Here is a 19,761-nt window from a genome sequence, read left to right on the forward strand (position 1 = left end):
CTGATCTTCTGCTACAACCTCTCAGGTCGTCTGTGACAGGTCTGCTTTCTGTCCCCAGAGTCAAAACTAAACATGGAGAAGCAGCGTTCAGTTTTTATGCTCCACATATCTGGAACAACAGAAAACTTCAGGTCTGCTGCAACTCTCAGTTCTTTTAATTCAAGACTGAAGACTTTTATGTTTGCTGCTGCCTTTGATTAAATCACATTTGAGGCTTTTGATTCATTTCCTCTTATTCTCACATTTTTTATCTGTCTTATTCTATCTTAGCTTATTTTTATTTTCTATTCTCTTAACTCTTTAATAACTATTTTTAATTGCATTTAAATGTCCTTTTATAATGGGTTTTCTTTGCACTCTGTGTTAATGCCTTTAATGTTTTATGTAAAGCACTTTGAATTGCCTTGTTGTTGAAATGTGCTATACAAATAAACTTGCCTCGCCTCGTCTGATTTCCCCTTATCCAGCCAGAGACATTAGCATATGTTCAGGCAGTTTTAGTCACTCGCCAACCACTTCATTATCTACAAAGTGCTTACAATTGTAATAGACTGTTTTGTGTTTCATCAAATGCTGCTGTTCCCTCCACATATTTCTACAGGCAATGAAACTCATTATGTACATATAGTTCTTTATGTTTGTTCTACACTAATTGAATATATTTATCTTTCACTGAAATATGAATATGTCTTGTCTCGTTCAATATTGAGTTGGATAACATCTGATACTGTAGCACGCTGTGGGACGTTTTCTTCTTTTCATTGGCTGTTATGACCGTTATCTGCAGCAAAATTTGTGTTTGAGACATTTGAGCTTTTCCCAGACGGTTTAGATGACCTTGCTTTAATATGACTACACCTGCTCTTTTCCCATCAGCTGATAAGAAATGAGGGCACTTGTTTCTAAAGTTTCTAAATTAATACAAATGTAAAATAATATTTCAAATTTACAGTATTTTATATGGATTTTGACAGATGTAAATAAATTCCTGTGAAGAAATCTCACACTGTGAATAATTTGTTCCCCAGTATAACCTGACGTGTATGTTCGATCTGATATTAGCCAAATGTATTGCTGATAGTGGCAGGTAACGCCCAATACTTTCTGAAGGTCTTCCAGTCTGAAAATGATATAAATAGATGAAACCCAACTGCATTTGGTACTCAGTTGGTACTCAGTCCTCCAACATGATTCGGCTTGTGGCTTTTCTGTCCTGCATTGGTAAGAAATGTATCAACATGCTGCAATCTACTTTTTAAGTGTTGCAAGTGATTTTGTGAACACTGCACCAATGCATACTTTCTTTCTATACTATATTCTTATACACTATAGGGTTGATTTGTGCTAAGGCATCTTTCAACTATGGTGTGCAGAATGACAGAGTCATAGGAGGCCATGATGCTCCACCCAAAACCTGGAAATGGCAGGTAAAACCGAAACTCTTTGAATTACTCTTACAGTGCAGTAGGTTATGCATTATCACAATGAGTCTCTCCAAGTTTGGTCAAGCCATTCAGTTGTGCAAAAGGTGTATCAATGTAATTAACATTCAACACTTTTGGTGTACTTTTGTCCAATATGAGAAGATTGTGGCTTTATTACCATCAACGTTTTTGTTCAAAATGTTCAGGTAGTTCAAAATTGAATGTGTTGTGCATTTTTTTTTAAATTTCTCATTGCCAATCACAGACATATTAGTGACCATCATACTGAAATAATAGTAAACTATCCACTGTAACTGTGTTAATTTGGTCTGTGTTTTCCCTCAGATTTCTCTCCAGTATGATTCATACGGTGATGGTTACTTCTACCACATCTGTGGAGGCTCCCTCATTGGTCACTCTTACATTATGACTGCTGCTCACTGTATCCTCAGGTTGGGGCTTTTGGCATCAATATCACACCTCCCATGTTTACATTTGAACATGTAACATCTGGAAGTCTGCCTTAATGTCAAACTAAATGCACTTAACAGTCATGCACAATTCTTGGCAATCCTGTTATGTGCTTATTGCTTGTTTTCTGCACAGATGATTGTAAGTAAGCATATTGCGTTCTTGTTTTTTGTTCCTACCAGCATGGATGGTAACATGTACCGTGTGGCAGTGGGTGAATATAACCTGTATGAGAATGACGGCAGTGAGCAGTTTCTCAATGTGGAAAAAGTTATTGTCCACCCTAGCTGGACTGGAGACCTTGGCAAAGGGTAAAGTAATAGTCCACTTCTCTTAATTTAGCCCCAATTTAAAAACAACAAGCTATTCAAAAACAATTTTACTGACAGTATTGGCCCTCAGGGATAGATTTCAGAGTCCTGAGCATTTTTTACATCCAGGATTTTTATACTACATGATAAAATTTTTAATATTTCCATTTCTATAGAAATGATATTGCTCTGATGAAACTGGCTGGACCTGTGTACGACAACGGCGCTGTGGCTTATGCCCAATTTCCCTATCCTGACCAAATGCTGCCTCATGACTTCGAATGTGTCATCACCGGCTGGGGACTATTGGACTGTGAGTAGACACACACATATAGTACATATTCTGTATGTCCACACATGCCATGCTCACATGTTCACATTTATGCATTCACTGTTTTCACAGCTTTCACAGGAAGTGTCCCTGACATCCTACAGGAGGCTCCCATCAAAGTGGTGGAGCATTCAGTGTGCTCCCAGCCTCAGTGGTGGGGCAGCATTGCTCTGAGAACCATGGTGTGTGCTGGAGGGGATGGAGTCATATCAGGCTGCCAGGTAAAGAAAAAAAAAAGTGTATCTGCCTAATGCATGGGATATTGTTGTTATTGTGAAACCAGTTTGCCTCAACCCTAAATTACAATGTGAATTTGTTGAATTTGTTTTTTGTTTTAATGTAGCAACATTTTTAAAAGAAGAAAACATCAGAAGCAAATTCTTATTTTGCTTTTTTAATAATAATCTGGCTTTCATTTCTGGCAATAAAACTTTTTCTTTTCCATAAATTCCATAAAAAGACTTTTCCAAATCAAATTTTTTCCTCATTGGCGAAGAAAAGGCTGTATGAATGAGGACAAATGTCTATTCTTATTGCTACCTGTCCCAGGGTGACTCCGGAGGTCCCCTGAACTGCTTCACTGATGGAGAATGGAGAGTCCATGGTATTGTCAGCTATGGTCCATCTGGTGCATGCAACCAAGTGTCCAAACCCACCGTCTTCACCAGAGTGTCTTCCTTCCAAGACTGGATATATTCAGTAAGCTTCTTGTTACCTTGATCACTGTGTTTGACTGCAAAGTCTATTGTAATCCCAGATTGTGATTAATTCATTCATAACTGTTTGATTCAGACTATGTCATCATTTATCAGTTGCCTGATTTTTGTGTTTGTTTTTTTTTCAGGTTCTGGAGAATTTGTAAATGCCACAGTGTTTTGTCCAAACTGCAAAATGGAACCTGTGAAATAAAAAGTCTATGCATCTCAGTCATTTGTGTTTAACATACACTTATTCTGAATTTAACTATTTGCATGTAGTTCTTAATTTATCCAGAGGGTGGCGTAAGTGCTTCATGTTTAGACTAAACAGCATGCTGGATCCTCTCAGGACTCTTGTAATTTCTCACAATCTCAGGAAATATATGGCTTTCTAGATGCATTTTGGGTGGATGTACTTTGCTTACAACCAGCATGTCTGCAAATGCAGTCCGCAGTTAAAGGGTCACTGGGCGAATACCACTTTAAGTAGAAATCCTGATCTTCTGACCTCCCAAGCTGCAACCCCAGAGGATGGAAAATTCCTCAGGATGTCTTAATGGATGTTTTCAAGCAAAGACCAAAGGGACTGGACCTCTATTAGCAAAAAAGACTCAAGTGGCAATATGACAGTAAGGGGTAAAACCTTTTTGATGTAGCCAGAATCAAAGAAAACCAAAAAATTCTTGCAACATCCACCAAAAGACTTTTAACGACAACCAAATTTTCTTAATGATGGCCACATGTGAGCTATATGCAGTCACTGGCCCGACATTTCCTTCTTGTCTGGGATCTCCAGCCATATGTTTGTGGTGGTAGTCAGGAGACGACAGCATGACATCACGTAAAGTCGGTGTTTTTCTCTTAGCCATGGAGACCAGAAACCGCAGATGAATTCCAGTGGTTAACACACACAAAAAAGGCAAAAAGACGGTTCTTTCGTTTAACCTAAGGTGAATGTGAACTGTACATTTTGTTTTAATATAGTTTTTTGTAGTTTAGAACATAAAACATTTGAAACTGTTTTGTGTTAGGTAGCTAAGACTACATAAAATATACTTGAACTGACAGAAAGCAACACTGTGGGCATATTTATTTATCTTCTGCCTCTGAATCAGTTGACAGGTTTATTATGTAGCATAAAGTTAGTGGAAGTTCACTCTGACATATCAACAAATGAAAAATAACAGTCAAGAATTTAGAAAATGTTTTTTTTTATTATTATTTGGAGGGACAGGCTGTCAAAATGGCTTAGATGAAAGAAACTGTTTTTGAACAGCAGGTTAAAGTGTGAATATGTAAAAAATAAAGCAGCTTTGTTTGCTCTGCAGGACCATTCAAGCAGAAATATGTACAACACAAAAGGCAAAAAGTAAGACACGTTCTTTGAAAATAATAAAAAAAAGCTGTACTGTAATACATTACATTGATAAACACTCACTGTTGCCATTTCTTCATGAGAATTGATGTTTTATACAAGAGAAACAAATGTTTGCTTGCAAAATTCAGTGCCCTCTTCGTGGCATAAGAACATATATCGGATGGATTTCAAAGTAATCAAAAAGGCAAAAAGCGAATAATACATTTCCAATGTGCACTCTGCACTTTTCAAAGTATACAATTAATCAGAACAAGTTTTAACAAACAGGACCTGCATGCATAATTTCTAAAGGGTCCAGAAAGGCTGTTGACACAGCTGTAGAAAGGGTGAGATATGTACATCAGCTCTCTAGTGTCCCTCAACTGTTCACACTGGTGACAGCAGAATCACCTTTGAAAGGTTTTGTTCTGTAATTAATGAGGCAACTCTTCAATTTTCAGGCTTTGTGTGTGCGATAAAAATTGTATAATATATGCAGTTTTTATCCACAAAAACCTTTAACATGTTGAATTTATAACATAATGTAACCCAAGTCACAGACTTCCAGAAAATTCAGAGTACAATCAAATTGATCTTTGCAATTTACTTTTTAGTGGCATTTTGCTAAGATATCTAACCATAAGACTGCCTATGAAAAATACTTCAGAATGCTAGAGAGCGATAACCTTCATAAGTATACATTTCTCTATAATTCATATATTACAAAGGTTGTCCCAGATTGAAAATTACTCATTTCATTTTATTAATAAAATATTCAATTTGTCAGTGATTAGAATTCTTTTGTCAACCTACATAAATTAGTTACAAAATATTAGTGTAATTTTCTATGGTTACATTATAGGCAGCGATACAATAGACCCATAATTTAGTTTCAGTGATTAGGGAGATTCCACAGTTTTCAGTCCCAAAGCTTAAATGGAAGCACTGTGCACACACCATTGGCAGGCATGGCTCCCCTGATAAGCAGGCACATCCAGTAAACTTCACAACAGCCCATTTTATTGCCAAAATGTCTTAAATTAAATAACTAATGAAATAATGACATAATAAGTTACAAAAAAAAATGTTAAATGTACTGTATAAGAGAATAGATATTAAATACTTTCCGATGGACTTGTGGTCCTATTTCCCATAACAATGCCAAAACGTGATATGGAAAAAAGGAAGGAAGATTGCACTTTCAGGTGAAAATATCAAACCACAGTGCTTCTTGAGTGAAAGTAGGCTTAATCTGAAATAAATAAAATAAAATCATAAAGGAAATAATTTAAAACAAAAGTAATAAAGACAATACAGCTACAGCTTTTAATGGTATGAGCATTATTTCTAGTTACCCCGCTCATAAATATGAAACTCCATAATTTAGCGTTGAACTGTTGAATCGACCCCATACAACCAAAACAATGCCTATTCATATATAACTATTTTCACAGATAAAGTGCTGATCGAGGAGCTTTTAGAGGGATTTTTTTTTTGTACCATATAAGACCCTTAGGAAAGATCTTGAGGAGAAAGAGTCCACTAGCTTCAGGATTCAACACAAGGAGGACCCCACCTACTCAAGTCATCTGGGCCCAAAGGGAGGATATGAACAGGACTATGTTGTGATTTGACTTTCATATGAAGGCAAAACCATGCCCATCACAGCAATGGTCACCACACATTGCCTCCAAAAGCTAGAAAGCTAGAAAAAAATCCCTGAGGTGCACATTCAGCTGTGTTGAGATTCCCAACCTGGCCTCATTAAGGTTGATTCCTGTTTAGCATATGGTTGGTGATCTTGGTTTGGTTAAAAGAGCTTTCTTAGGAATTGAGAGCCATCATTGGTTTATGTGGGCCTGGTCAATTTGATCATTATTTTGTATCTTTTCACTTTTAACACTAGCTGCCATCTCACACAGCAATACTCCCAAACTGCTTTGCTAACGTTTTGAAGGCAAGTCTGGAATTTAAACATTTATTAGGCAAGAGGGAAATCACAGCTTCCTCCAAAAACCAAACATGTTGACATTGACATCTTATGTGCATGTACAGTCCCCCCGAAAAACCCCTGTTTTTTTCTTGCACTGTCCACAAATTTTCACGTTTTGTCAAACTTTCACAGACTCCATCACAGACAATTTCATGGCTTCCTCCAACAGCTGATTGTCTGTAAATGTGGCAGGGGGTTCTGGGACGGATTCTGAAAGGCCAATCAGTGACTCCAGGAGGCAGGTCCCGGGGTCACTAGCCGGAGGGAGGCTGGGGTAACTAGGCAGCTGAAACTGAAAAAAGTTGTCCATGTGTTCGTACTCCTTGAGGGAGTTGTAGAGCGAGCTGGGCCCCAAGCAGGGGAAACCGTCAAAGAACTCCAGGTCTGACTCTGAAGAGAGGCTCAGGTCCATGCTATAGCTTGCTGAGCGATCGATGGTGGGGGAAGGTGTGTGTGGCACACTACTGCTATGGAATAGGGCGTTTCCCTGGTTGGCGTTCTCATCCAAAAGTTCTGAGATGGCTGTTGCTCGATTGTCTGTGTGATCCTCTTCAGAGTCCAACAGTGCAACGTCTATATTGTCATTCTCGTCAGCAAAATCCACCATGCTAAAGCTACTAAATGCCTCCGTAGATGGCTGCTGTTGCTCTTGCCGTTGATCTGGGCAGCAAGTGTCTTTACTGTTCTTATCCCCACCGTCCCTGCTACTTCTTGAGCAGTTCTCTGTGTCGCTGAAACTGAGGATGCGGCTAAGGCCTTTCTCGTCGACATCCAGCTGGGTGCGATGCTCACACGGGCTCTCGCCTGCCTCGGAGTACTCACTCTGACCTGAAGAGTCTGATAAGTCTGTCATATCGCTACTGCAGCTGTTCTCTCCAGCTGCCGCCAGCTCCGAGCTAAAGGGGAAGGAGGGCACTGCGGGTATGGAGGGGTGCTCGGCCTGAATGGGTAAACCAAGGGGCCCGTGAGGGGTAGTCTGCGATGGGGTGGCCTCGCTCGTGTTCTCTTCCTCCTCCTCTGTGCTAGACTGCTCCTCCAGCCTCTTCTCCAGCTCCAGCTTCATGATAGTGTGGATGTAATGCGTTTGTACCCTGGTGGAGTTGAACTCAATGCGACCTTCTGTGTTCCCGCAGCCGTCCTTGGTACAGCCACATGGGAAAGAGGAATGGTCCATCTACAAGAAGCAGATAGAGGGAGTTAAATCACTTGTCAAATACATATAACAGAAGCCCCCAACTGATTTGGTTCTCTTTTTATCAGAACCTCTGAATCCAACTGAGCATGAAGGGGGTTTTCAGCTCTTACCTGACATTTGATGCCAGCCAGGCTGCAGCTACAGGTCTCTGGCTCGCAGAAGCCCTGGCAGTCACAACCGCAGTTCTCCCTGGAGATCCTCAGCTCGTGCAGCTGCCTCTTCTCCTCTTTGTCGATCTTCTTCACACCGGCTGCTTTCAGCAGTGCGTAGCGGCGCTTAGACGGGTAAGGCTGGAGGAAAGAGCCTTCGTCGAGGTTGGCTCCACTGATGTCGATGTCCTGCTCAGGGATGTCGTCCACCGTCAGCTGCTCTGCCTCCTCGCTCTCCTGGGTTCCATTCTTAGTCAGCTGGAGAGAAAAATGCATTAAATATGTAAGTGTTGCCTGGAATTTTACATATTACATCCTTATCCGTCACACTTTTGTGCAAACTTGCTCACCTTCAGTTTGAGAGCCTCCAGTTTCTCTTCCCTGAGCCTGTTGAGGAATTTTTCCCGGCGTAGGAGCCGCTGCTCCACAGCAAACTCAGCGAGTGTGTATGTGCGGAGCGCGCTGTGGCGCTGCATCATACCCAGAGTGCATCCTCCTCGACTGGGAACACTAGTGAAGCCCTGGCACCGAGGAAAGAAGAACACTGTCACCTGGTCAAAGGTAACGTTGCCCCGTCGTGCTCTCTTTGATTTCTTGAGGATGGATGTTGCTGTGGAGGGAAAAGAGGTTTTCAGTTTAGAATACATCTTGTCCAAGTAGAAGAGACTTTCATAATTCTTCTATTGAATAAGGAGGAGGAGGAAGGGGTGGGGGCGGGTCAGTGTAACTCTCAGGACAGGAATAAAAACTGCCCACCCTGCTAGCTGACAATACCCACAGATGGCCCAGTAACTGACAGGAGTCAAAGGTCCTTTCTCTGTTAAAACCATTCAGGGTCCAGAGCAACGAGCCATCTTTCTATACCCAGACAAATACAATAAAACCATATGGGAATCAAAGTAGAACCATATGTGGGAACAAGCCCAACAATTATTCAAGATTTATTATAAATTCAACATCCTCATCCAAAGAATATTCAGCAAGACTTTTGAGCCTCGCTTTAAGACAAGTCACTTTTTCCTCAGCTTAAGCTGCCAGGGCCAATGAAAAGGATGAGAATACCCCACATGTGTTGGGCATTACCTTTATTATGTGGTAGGGAAACTCCTTGTGGATTCCCATTTTCTCAGCTGCTGAGCTTTCTTGTGACAAGCTCTGAACAACTACTCACCAAAATCACAAGAGTCAAAAGGTAAAATAAGTAAAATTTGTGTACTTGGTATGATAAATTGAAACTCAGAGGAAGAAAAGCAACCTTTTCTCCTTCTACAGGCAGACAATAACTTTAATATGTCGTGTAATCTGCCAGGGGGTAATACAGATGAAACAAACTGCCAGTTTCAGCCTCACATCCATCAAATCCAGTCAAGCTTATGACACCTGCAAGAGACAAATGACACCTTCTCCGCTGTCTATAAATGGGATAGCTTTGCTGGCTGTTTTTCCCCCCTTCACTTCACAATGGCAAACAACTTTCTGTCCAACATAAACACCGGATTATAGTCCACACAATCTGCTCTTCTAGATGTGTCTGTATGCCTTCTTTCCTTGATTGTCCTACCCCCCTCTTTTTGTATCCCTCACCCAGCCTCTTTCAGCACCTGTGCTGGGTGCATGCCCGGGCTTCAGACAAGGCTCTGTGTGTTCCCAGCTTTGGCAACCTGCCACGCTTCTCTTCCTGGCTCCCAGCCCCACCATCCTGGAAACCTCACAACTTTTTGCCCTTCTCCCCTACAATCCCTCTCCGTCCCCTAAAGGCCAGCAGACGGACCCACCAGGTCCAGACAAGAAACACCCTAAAGCCGCTCGACCCACATATCTCCAGGAAAGGTGAGGCTCTGTCTGTCTGCAAGGCTCTGGGAAGAAGGTGGAGATGGAGCCAAGGTGAGCAGCCACTGCATAATGCGATTAGCCATTTTGCCGCTTTAGGGCATGAAATCAAAAGGAGTATTCATTGCAGAAGTCTGAAATCATTTCTGTCAAGTGTTTCATGGGTTGCCAGCTGCCTAAATTCCTTAACCTCTACCCCATTTTTATGGGTTTGTTATCAGAGCCTCCACGGAGCAGCAAAGACAAGGCGAAAGAACACATTAAGAAGCATGTACCATCGGCTCTGTATGATTTATCATGGCTGGAAGAGGACACTCACTATTGAAATTTGTCGCTGGGGAGCTGGGGTTGCTGGGAGTGGAATCCAGGGTGTCCGAGTAGCAGCTCTCCCCCTCCGAGTCCCAGCCTGAGCAGGCAGAGGAGAGGGAGGAGGGCGAGGAGTAGCATGGGTCCTCATCCACCTCCTCAAACTTCCTCTTGAGAAGCCCACTCATGGCGTTAGTGTGAACAATCTGCAGGAAGGAGCAGAGGGAGGGGTTATTAGCAAATTATTCACACTTGTTTCAACAGCTTTGATCACTAAAGAACTCAGGTTTTGTTTTGCTAATGTACAGAATTTAATAAGAACACAGTACCATTATGTAGCATGGAAGCTATTCACACGAGTTTTTCACAGGGTTATTGATACAAGCGAGTCCTGTGCTTGGCCATGTGAGACCGTATGCAGCCAATCTCGTGCAGTACTCAGCTGAGAGAGGGAGTTAGCCATGGCACAGGAAACAATCAATCAGGTCCATTCGCATAAGTCAACAATTACTGGACCCTTCACCCTCTTCCAAATCCCATCAGCTCAGCAAATGCATTGATTAGAGAAAGGACCGAGCAGGGAGGTGACCAAATCATCTACACAGAGACATTTAATTTCAATCATTCCTTTTAGGCAGCCTTCGCAATCAAAACACGCAGGGCCAAAGCTGGGGCAATTTGCCACTTGTCCTGTTTAATATGCATACATGGCCCTCATAGTAAATATGTATGGCTACGCATAGTCGAGATGTTTTGTTATGCAACTCCTGAATGCATTCTTTCAGAGCTCCAGCGAGAAGGGCTGCTGCTTCAGTGATAAAAACAATCAATCCTTTGAGAGAGACAGGCAGGGAGAAAGAGACAAGCGAAAAAGATGATCACCAGTTAAAGGCCTTGAGAAGAGGGAATGCCATTTACTCTCTAATCTTTAAAAACATTGCCTATTATCTGTGAAACTTCTTCCGTGTACAAGCTTGCCTGATGTCTTTAAATCTTATTTTAAATCAATGAATAATACTCGCCAATTCCACCTCCTGTCTTCTCAGCTTGTTCCAGGGAAAAAGAACAGAAACCACTGACATGAAAAATTAACATGTTGTGATAAGAGGAAATGTTTACTGCTGGTGTATTTTACGGTCATGGAACGTGAATGCGTCACGTAGCTATGACAAACAACAGACAGTCATCTTCACAACTTCTGGGAAGTGCGAGGCGATGATGACTGCTAGACAAGACAGGTCATCGTCACAGTCTGGGGCCGAGCTCCTGCTAACTTAAACAAGGACGGACGAAGAAGGGGTGGAGGGAGGAAGGAAGTGAGGGGAGAAGGAAGACATGACTGGGCTCAGCTCCAGCGTAGACACTCCCTACAATGATGTGGAATGGGCAAGAAGGCTTTTACTTTAGCCATAAAGAGATCATTTCACCAGCAAACTGTTTACTGTCTTCAGAATCGCAGCCAAATCACTTACAGCTGCTGCAGCTTGAGCATGTTATGTATAGTTATTTTTAGCTTTGTTTGTTTAAACATTTACTTGGTTATACCTATAATTTTGGAAAAAAAAATGTTTATGAGCAACTGTAAAATCTGTCAATGGTCATTTTTGCACTGTTTCTTTTCGCTTTACAGATTTTTGATAACTGTGGAGTATAGGGATCTTTACATTTTCATCACATAGCAAGTTAAATTTAACCATGTCCATTATTACACAGAACATGGCTAAGGCGCACAAACACCAAGCTGTCCTGCCAAAAGGCTTAACTGTCACCATTATACCTTTGCAGACAGCTAAGTGTGCCAAAGGCAGGATACGTCATGCCCAGAGATCCTCCAATGACTTTTAGTAGAACTTTAACTCCATGTGTATCCTGCATGCATGTTTTGTCTTATCAAGATGTTACGCAAGTGTCAGCACTCTAGGGGCGGAGTGAACAAAAAAAAAAGCTGATATGCAAGGCACAGGTCATTTTCAGCATGCAACAGGGAGCAATTATGTAAAACCAGTCCTCCATTTGACAAGGATACAGAAGAAGTCAGAGTCAAGGGCAGGAGGCTGACACATTTGTATAGGCGGTGGGGGCAGCTTTGCAGCTGTATAGAGGGCTATTGCTGCAGTCAAGATATTGCTGTCCCTCGTGCACATATGATGAATGAATCACCTTGCAATAGGTCAAGCTGGCTCGCATTGTCTCTGCAACAAACAAATAATCTTCCTCCACACTGTGACCACCTCTGCGCTTCAGCGACGAGAAAAGCATTCACTTGGTTCCCTTTCATCAACTCACTTGAGCAGGAAATAATCTCCAAATGCCTCTCACAGCTACTAATATCATCACATCATGCGATTAGCCTTGAAACAATTTAGGAACACCTGGGTGCAGCATCTGTTGCTTGTGAGCTGCACTCACCAAACAACATATGTGTTTTTTAATGCCACACCTCAGCATATGTATCTGTGTGCAAGAGAAGAGCAAGAGGAGCGCACATGGGTTCACCTTACATTTTTTTGCCATCACTCCCACCCCCAATTCCCTGTAAAAAAAATGAAAACAAAGCTGTGAGGCATCCTCAAGGGAGTGCATAGCGCCAGCTAAGCAAAGTCTTTTTAATTAAAAGCTGCAGTGAGGCAGAAGGGGGAGGAGAGGGAGAGAGTGGGGGGTGGGGGGGGGGCAGTGGTGTCAGAACTGGGTCATTGTCTCTTGACTGCAGTCTACCTGACACATTGATTTGTTAATCCTGTTCAACGGGCAGAAACAATGGCGAGAGGTTAATCCTGGCAAGGGGACGGCTTGTAGTCAATCTGGAGCTTCTCAGCCTGCTCAGCCGCTGCACCCACAGCCAAGAGAGCTGGAAGAGCGGATGGAACAAGGGACTGGGGGTAAAAAGACAGCAATCGTGCAATGACTCATTTGCAAAAAAGGGTGGAGAGGGGGGGAAAAAAAAGATAAAAGAGAAGAATTCAGAGCCGGCTCCTCAAGAAAGCAGTGCCTGTGAATGTCTGCTCTAAATGGAGAATGGATGTGATCGGACAGCCGAGCCAGAGAGGGAGCACAGCATGTTTTCAACGCACACTAAATTATGCATCACTGTCATTCCATCAACCGCACACAGGCAGGCAGATAAAGGACGCATCCGCTGAGGTGCTCCCCAGCCAGTTGTCACAGAGTTGGGAAGATAAATCTCCAGCGAGGAGATTTGTCACCAGAAGCACTACACAGCTCAAGTCAGATGCATAACTATGTCTGTCGAATAAGATTATCTTAATACATGCAGCTACAGGCTGTTAATGTATCTTCAGAATCCCAATTAATTTCTATTGTATCTGCAGACAGCTCAAGTCCTTCCTAAGGAATCTTAAATTATAAGGACAGGAGGTAAAAAAATTAAAAAAAGTTAAATTCAATCACTCATTAAGAACATTTAACAATAAAAATACTAAATTCTATAACATTGCTCTAATTCTTCACCTTAGGTGACTGTTAAAAAGCGGATTTTAAGGTGAAACAATTCCTACATTCACTTCTAGTTTTCCCAAAATGTCAGGAAGAGTTAACAGAAGTCATTTGGTTTCTAGGAGACATGATCAGGAGTACAAAAACTAGGAAAACCACAAGCACTTATACATCAAGAAAATCTAAACAAACCTAAAGGAAAAAATGTGCATATCCATCCATGCAAATGTAGACATGTCATCCAGGAGCCTGTTCAAACTGCCCTGTCTGCCCCAACAGGACAAGTCACAGTTGACTTTGCCCCCTCGCACTGCCTGTCCGTCCCCTTTGCAGCCGATAACGGTGTGGGTGGGAGCAACAAGACACACTAATCTTAGCCAGCCGAGAGCATTTACATGGCACACTGACAACCCTGTGCAGTGTCTGAATGACTGACTGACTGAGTTGAGTGCTCATAAAATGTGATAATGATGAGCCCGGGAGTCTTCCTGCGTGTGTGGAAACGTGTCTGGGCAGGCCGTCCCTCCAGGCTTCAAGGTACTGCACCTCTCTCACTTCCAGCTCTGTCACTGAGAAGACGGGGGTAATTGATCAGAGCCATCGAGGTGACGGCGGGCTGGATTCCAGCTCCTGCACAGCTGGGGAAACACTGGCTCGTTTCTTAACTCAGCTGTTACTCAGAAGCGCTCCACCTGCTGGAACAATGTGGGGAGAGCTCCTGTTTTCTGCTCTATGAGCCTGTTGTTCTCACTGGAAGCCCAGAGCTCGCTGTGACTGTGCCACAGAAACATTCTGTTCCTCTGCCTTGACCCGTGCACACACTGATTCCAAAAAGGAGAGGTAGTGGGAAGAAAGAGGGAGGATCGTACAAAACAAATAAATAATGTCATGTCTCCAAGCCACAGGAATTCCATTCTGGCAGCGCCACTCTCACTGTAATAGTGGGAGAAGAACACAGGCTCTATCTAACCCAGATGTGTTTTCTACTGCTAACCACTGGAAAGTCCTCCTCCCATGGGGCAGCAGAGAGAGCAAACGCTACCTTTCCACAGCCACACCTGACAGGGTATTAGCTTGCACGTGGAGCTCACATGCACTCAGCTGTCATCAATCTGTTATGCAGGCCAAACTTGAATCAGCTGCACGAGTCAGTGTGTGCACTCTTACTGGTTTGGGTTAGGCTACACATAGTGTAAACCAAAAAGAGGGCTTAAAAACAGAAATGTTGATAATTGGCTGCTTTTCTTTTTAGTTGCACTAATTATTAAAGAATGAGAGATAAAAGAAGTAAAAATATGGGGCTGTGATTTTTTCTTTTTCTGACAGATTTTCACAGATCAGGAGCTGTGCAGTGCATAAACAAACAAACAAAAAAAAATTCCTTTGCAGAACAGCCTGCTAGCACCAAACATGCAGCTTTGTGTTTGAGTGTGTGTGTGTGTGTGTGTGTGAGGGGGGAGGAAGGGAGGAGGTGGTTATGGGTTCAGGGGTCGTGCTCCAGTCTGGGACACTTGCTGTATGGAATGCTGGGCGAGGACAAAGCAGATGGGAGCTCTCCACTGCTGTGTGGGAGACCTTCAGCAGACTCCCTGCACACCCCCACCCCCCCTCCTCCTCCTTCTCCTCCTCCTCCTCCTCCTCCTCTTCACGTCTCCAGGCACAAAAGCATGGGGGCCATCCTGCGTGACCAAAATGAAGCAGGCACAGACAACCTTGTCTGAACCCAGCACTGTCGCTGCTGCCTCTCCCAGCTGGGGAGACAGATACTAAAAGTGTGTGTGAGCTTCCTGAGCTTGTGAAACATACACTGCAGTGCACAGGAAGTGGCCATCCAGATTATCAATGCTGTGTCTGACAGCTGCAGGCACCACAAGGTTAGCTGAGTACAGTATGATGGAGACGAGGGTGTCAGGAGGCATGGACGGTGTTTGTCAGGGTTGGAATTCCTCCAAATATTGCACAGAGCTCTTATTGCTTTGACATTCAAGTTAGGTTTCATCAAAGAGCAACAAAACTATTATTATTATTAATCATCACAGGGAGCTCAGGGTGTGAAATGTGAGCTAAAATGGAATATGACATTATATAAGTGGAGATAAAGAGGCATTTGACATGACTGAACATTTCTAAGAAACACACAGCACAAGAAATGCACAGCACCAAGTGATATATAACCTCTCTGTAAACAAAGGATCATTCAGCTCTCTGTAGCCTAATTCCAGAAAACATGATTCCAAAAATGATCCGGGTGAGGTCGCGCTAGAGACGATTACATTGCTCTATCAAAAACAGATACAGCCTGGCTCTATAAAACAAGCCTCAGATTATATCCTAGTGGCATAAGTGAAACATTAAGGGCAGCTTCTGATCAGTAGCCTGCTGTATGATCATAATAATAATAATTTAAAAAAAGCAAGCAGCTGTGACACACTCGTGCCTTTTATAGAAATCACATCAGCACAAACTTTCGCCATCATATTAATTGTCTATGACACATGGGACAAATGTTCATATGCTGTTATGGAAACATTAAACTGTTTGTCAAACAATGAAGGCGCTCAACATTCCGTATCCAGACTTGGCGCACAGCGGCATAAAATAATGATATCAGCACAAATGAATGGCTACAAATCAATCATTAAATCTCGCAGCGGCTATATACATGCAAAGCCGTGAGGCCGAGCGCGGTGCTCTTTCCCTGTTGACCCGATCATTCCTCATGATTAATGCTAATTCTAATGACAGCAGCCCCCGTCAGCTGTGTGTTCAGATGTAGTGCCTTCAGGAGTCGCTCTAGTTACAAGAGGCGCACCAGCACCGCTGAGGTGAACGAGAACAACTCCACACGGGCTGAATACACAAAGCCAACCTGTTCGGTTCAATGAAAAAAGACAGCAGGGACACACTGAAATGTGAAGCGCAAACATAAGCTATCTGATCTGAGCTGCTGTGGAAGTCTGTAAAAAATCTGAGTCATCAATATATTAATCAATAAGTGAATGAAGCGGATTGTTGGAATCTCGCCTAAATCAACAAATTATTCTTTACGTCTCGTGCCTGTTATCAAATTGTGATCACCTGTGCGTAAAACAGATATGAAGCCAATTACTCTAAACTCTAGCAGGCAGCCAACCGTATCAATATTTACAATCATTTTAAAGCGTCAAGTTAAGCGAACACGACTATATGTAAAGTGTGTTTTAAGAGAAGCCGACACCGCAAATATTCATCTGTAACTGCAATTTTTTTTTTTTACCCCTCTCACACAGCCTGTGTGTTTAAATGTCTCCGACATAAGGGAAAGAACATTCAAACTATTTGGCTTCCCTCCTCAGCGGAGGTTACGTAAATTACGGTGTTCAATAACCCGACAGCGAACTCCCCGATTCTATTTGTTGTACTCACCACCAATTCAAGTATCCGATCACCATTAGGGACAAAATAGCGTTGGATAAACAGCCGGTGGGATAACAGTATAGTAATCCAAATGGCACGAACGAATACAGCGTTTATCCTCGGGTGCTATTGTCTGTGTGTGTCTCTGCCGTACGGGGCACCGTACCAGCTGAAGCGCTTCCCTTGTCTGTAGCAGACTGCCGAGAAGCGCAGCGTTTTTCGTCAGTGGAAAACTCCCTCCTGGCGTCTGGTCTGACGCAGGCGGTGACACAGGGAGGCTGCCCACGCCGCTTCCTGCCTGTCCTCCTATGTTATTGTACCCATAGTCGACTACCTGCGTGAGAAAACAGCCTACATATGGTCATCTACTGTATTAATTAACATTATAATAAAATGTCATGGGCTATAAGGAAATAAACCCCTTTGACCCACTGAGGATGAGCCTCTGGTGGTGAGTTTGTGAAAATATCTGCTTGGATTTCAATATATAAAAACATTAAATCACTAAGAAGCTCAACTAAAACTTGAAACTATAACCATACTCTAACTTTAAATGTATACAATGATAGTGGCTGGTAATATTCTGTACATCAGTGGTTTTCATCCTGGTGGTCGGAGCCCCAACAAGGGGTCGCAAGATAAATCTGAGTGGTCGCGATATGACAGAAAAGTAGAAAAACTATATTTTGCTGCACATTTTTTTTCAGTCTTTCTTCTGATATTTTCTTTTTGAAAAAAAGAAAAAAGATAATTGTGGATAATCGTAGACGGGATGAAGAAATTTGTCCAGGTCATAATCATTACAGCCACTAAATGGCCTCTGTCACTCAAACGTAACAATAACTCGTTTGTTGCTTTTGGGAACCTAACATTACGACATATTGAGTTGTTTTTCACGGGAGGACGGTCTCATAATTTCACTTTATTTAAATTATTCAAACAAACAACAGAAAAAAAAATCACTCTTTAGTGCTGCAAGTAGAAATTGCTTCGTTTTATCAGCTCAGAAGCAACAAATGTTTGGAACCACTGCTACATGTACATGATATATCCTCTTGAACTGACAATAAGCGAAAACAGTGAAATCTATAATCAATATCACCCCCAAAACTTTTCCTATCTTCAAATAAAACACGTGAGTTTATTTTTTTTCCCCTTAACCCTCATAAACACCTTACAGTGATCCCCAGATTCTTGTCTGTGAGCTAACTGGTGAGCAGCGAGACGGGTGTCATTACTAGACAGATAACATCATAACATAATAGTGACGTGGGCGGTGCTGCAATGCTGTGCGGTGTGGCTTATTTCCAGTTAAAGGAAAACACTGACGAGGCTGTACGAAGTTATGAATCACTTTCTTTTCATGGAACACAAAAGTGAAGTATGATTTCAGAGGAAACAGCTGCTTTACTATAACAAACGATCATAACTGTAAATGATCTCTAGCACGTGTGTCATACAGTATGGGGACTCAGCTGATATTATTGTAAATCTATGATCTTGCATGATTTTGCGTTATAGTGACGTTTTAGTTTAGTAGTGGTTTGACAAAATTACTGGAAGACTCAAGATTTTTTTTGTAAAACTAGTCAAAGTTGGAGCTACTGAAGACACTGAGGTCATTTGTGAGAGTTTACATTCTTCAGCTAAAAATGTACACAAGATGAGGATTATTTTTAGGCTGATTACAACATTTTTAGTCTCTGTATCTTTTAATAAAACAAACTATGCAGATGATTTGTGATTTTAATAATTTATTTTAAGGGTCCATCATTTCCTAATAATGTACTAGAAAGTTTCTTGTAACTTTGTATGAATTAAAGAGGAAAGAGGGAATATCCTGAGACAGTTATTTTAGATTTTAGTTATTTTAGTTTATATATAGTTCTGAGTTTACTAGCAGGAAAAGTTTTTGAACAACTAACTGACTCAATATGCAAAATATGAAAAGTCCAGATAATTTAAAATATTTCCAGACTCTGTTTTGGTGTAGGCCATGAACCTGCTGTTTCTAAGGTCATGAATGAATTTTCTCACTCAAGCACATTAGTAATTTCAAACCAGCATTTCAGTGTTTGAAATTCCACGGTATTGTAATCACTGATGGGATGAATCTGCAACAACTTTTCCCAAGAGGCGGCGGTGTCACACACCCGCCCCTCCTCCACTGAACTTCTCTCTGGTATTCACAAGTCTAGCTGCCCCTGCACGGTGAGTGCACCGAGATGCTTTGCTTTCATTCCCAGCTGGACCTGAACACTGGAGCAAAGTGTTCTGCCAATGTCAATACAGGTGCTCAACTCAGATATTTGGGAAGAGGTGTCGTAAAGCTGTGTACATAGAGCTATGCTAATTGTCTCCTGCTAATAGAGGGCCCTCTTCTCACTAGCTTGTTGAGCCTTTAGGGCCTCATTTGGGGCGTCACCCTCGGAGGCTAAACAAGCATATCCAGCTGAATTACAGCAGAAATAGTCTCATTACTGCTCTTATTGGGACCACAGTGTTTATGGTTTGAAACCAAGTTAGGTTTTCAAAATTCAGGTTATATATAGGAAATGTGTGTGGATTTACTTGATTCCAGTCATTTGCTTTGGAGGCAGTAGTTTCACTGGAGCCATAAATTAGCATTTAAACAAACGTGAACAGCTTTGTGATAATGCATATATGATAAGCCAGAAATTATGGCTGCAAATGTCCACAGGAGTAACTGGAAGTTAAAGTGAAAATGTCCAGATTGACAACAGAGAGGATATATTGCAGGTTGCGTCATCCAGCAGTATGAATAAAGAGATAAAGAGAATAAAGATAAACTCTAGAGGTTTGGACATTAAGATAGTGTGAACATTA

The 19,761-nt window shown here is 42.0% G+C and overlaps 2 protein-coding genes across 2 annotated transcripts; one reads left to right on the forward strand and one right to left on the reverse strand.

The window, feature by feature from the left end:
• The first annotated feature begins 1,139 nt into the window (after positions 1–1,139).
• LOC122972882 (chymotrypsin-like elastase family member 2A) lies at positions 1,140–3,463 on the forward strand. Its single transcript, XM_044340277.1, has 8 exons — positions 1,140–1,221; positions 1,333–1,427; positions 1,770–1,876; positions 2,078–2,206; positions 2,383–2,519; positions 2,610–2,758; positions 3,087–3,236; positions 3,382–3,463. The coding sequence occupies exons 1-8, from the start codon at positions 1,140–1,142 to the stop codon at positions 3,397–3,399; spliced, it is 867 nt and encodes a 288-aa protein (XP_044196212.1). The 3' UTR covers positions 3,400–3,463.
• A 3,093-nt stretch (positions 3,464–6,556) lies between these two features.
• Positions 6,557–17,137, reverse strand: csrnp1b (cysteine-serine-rich nuclear protein 1b). The gene is made up of 5 exons (XM_044340276.1): positions 16,924–17,137; positions 10,079–10,271; positions 8,280–8,539; positions 7,891–8,187; positions 6,557–7,759 (listed from the first exon to the last, which is right to left on the reverse strand). The coding sequence occupies exons 2-5, from the start codon at positions 10,251–10,253 to the stop codon at positions 6,704–6,706; spliced, it is 1,788 nt and encodes a 595-aa protein (XP_044196211.1). The 5' UTR covers positions 10,254–10,271; positions 16,924–17,137; the 3' UTR covers positions 6,557–6,703.
• Positions 17,138–19,761: the final 2,624 nt, after the last annotated feature.

This window comes from Thunnus albacares, chromosome 21, assembly GCF_914725855.1.
Source record: "Thunnus albacares chromosome 21, fThuAlb1.1, whole genome shotgun sequence".
Classification (NCBI taxonomy): Eukaryota; Metazoa; Chordata; class Actinopteri; order Scombriformes; family Scombridae; genus Thunnus; species Thunnus albacares.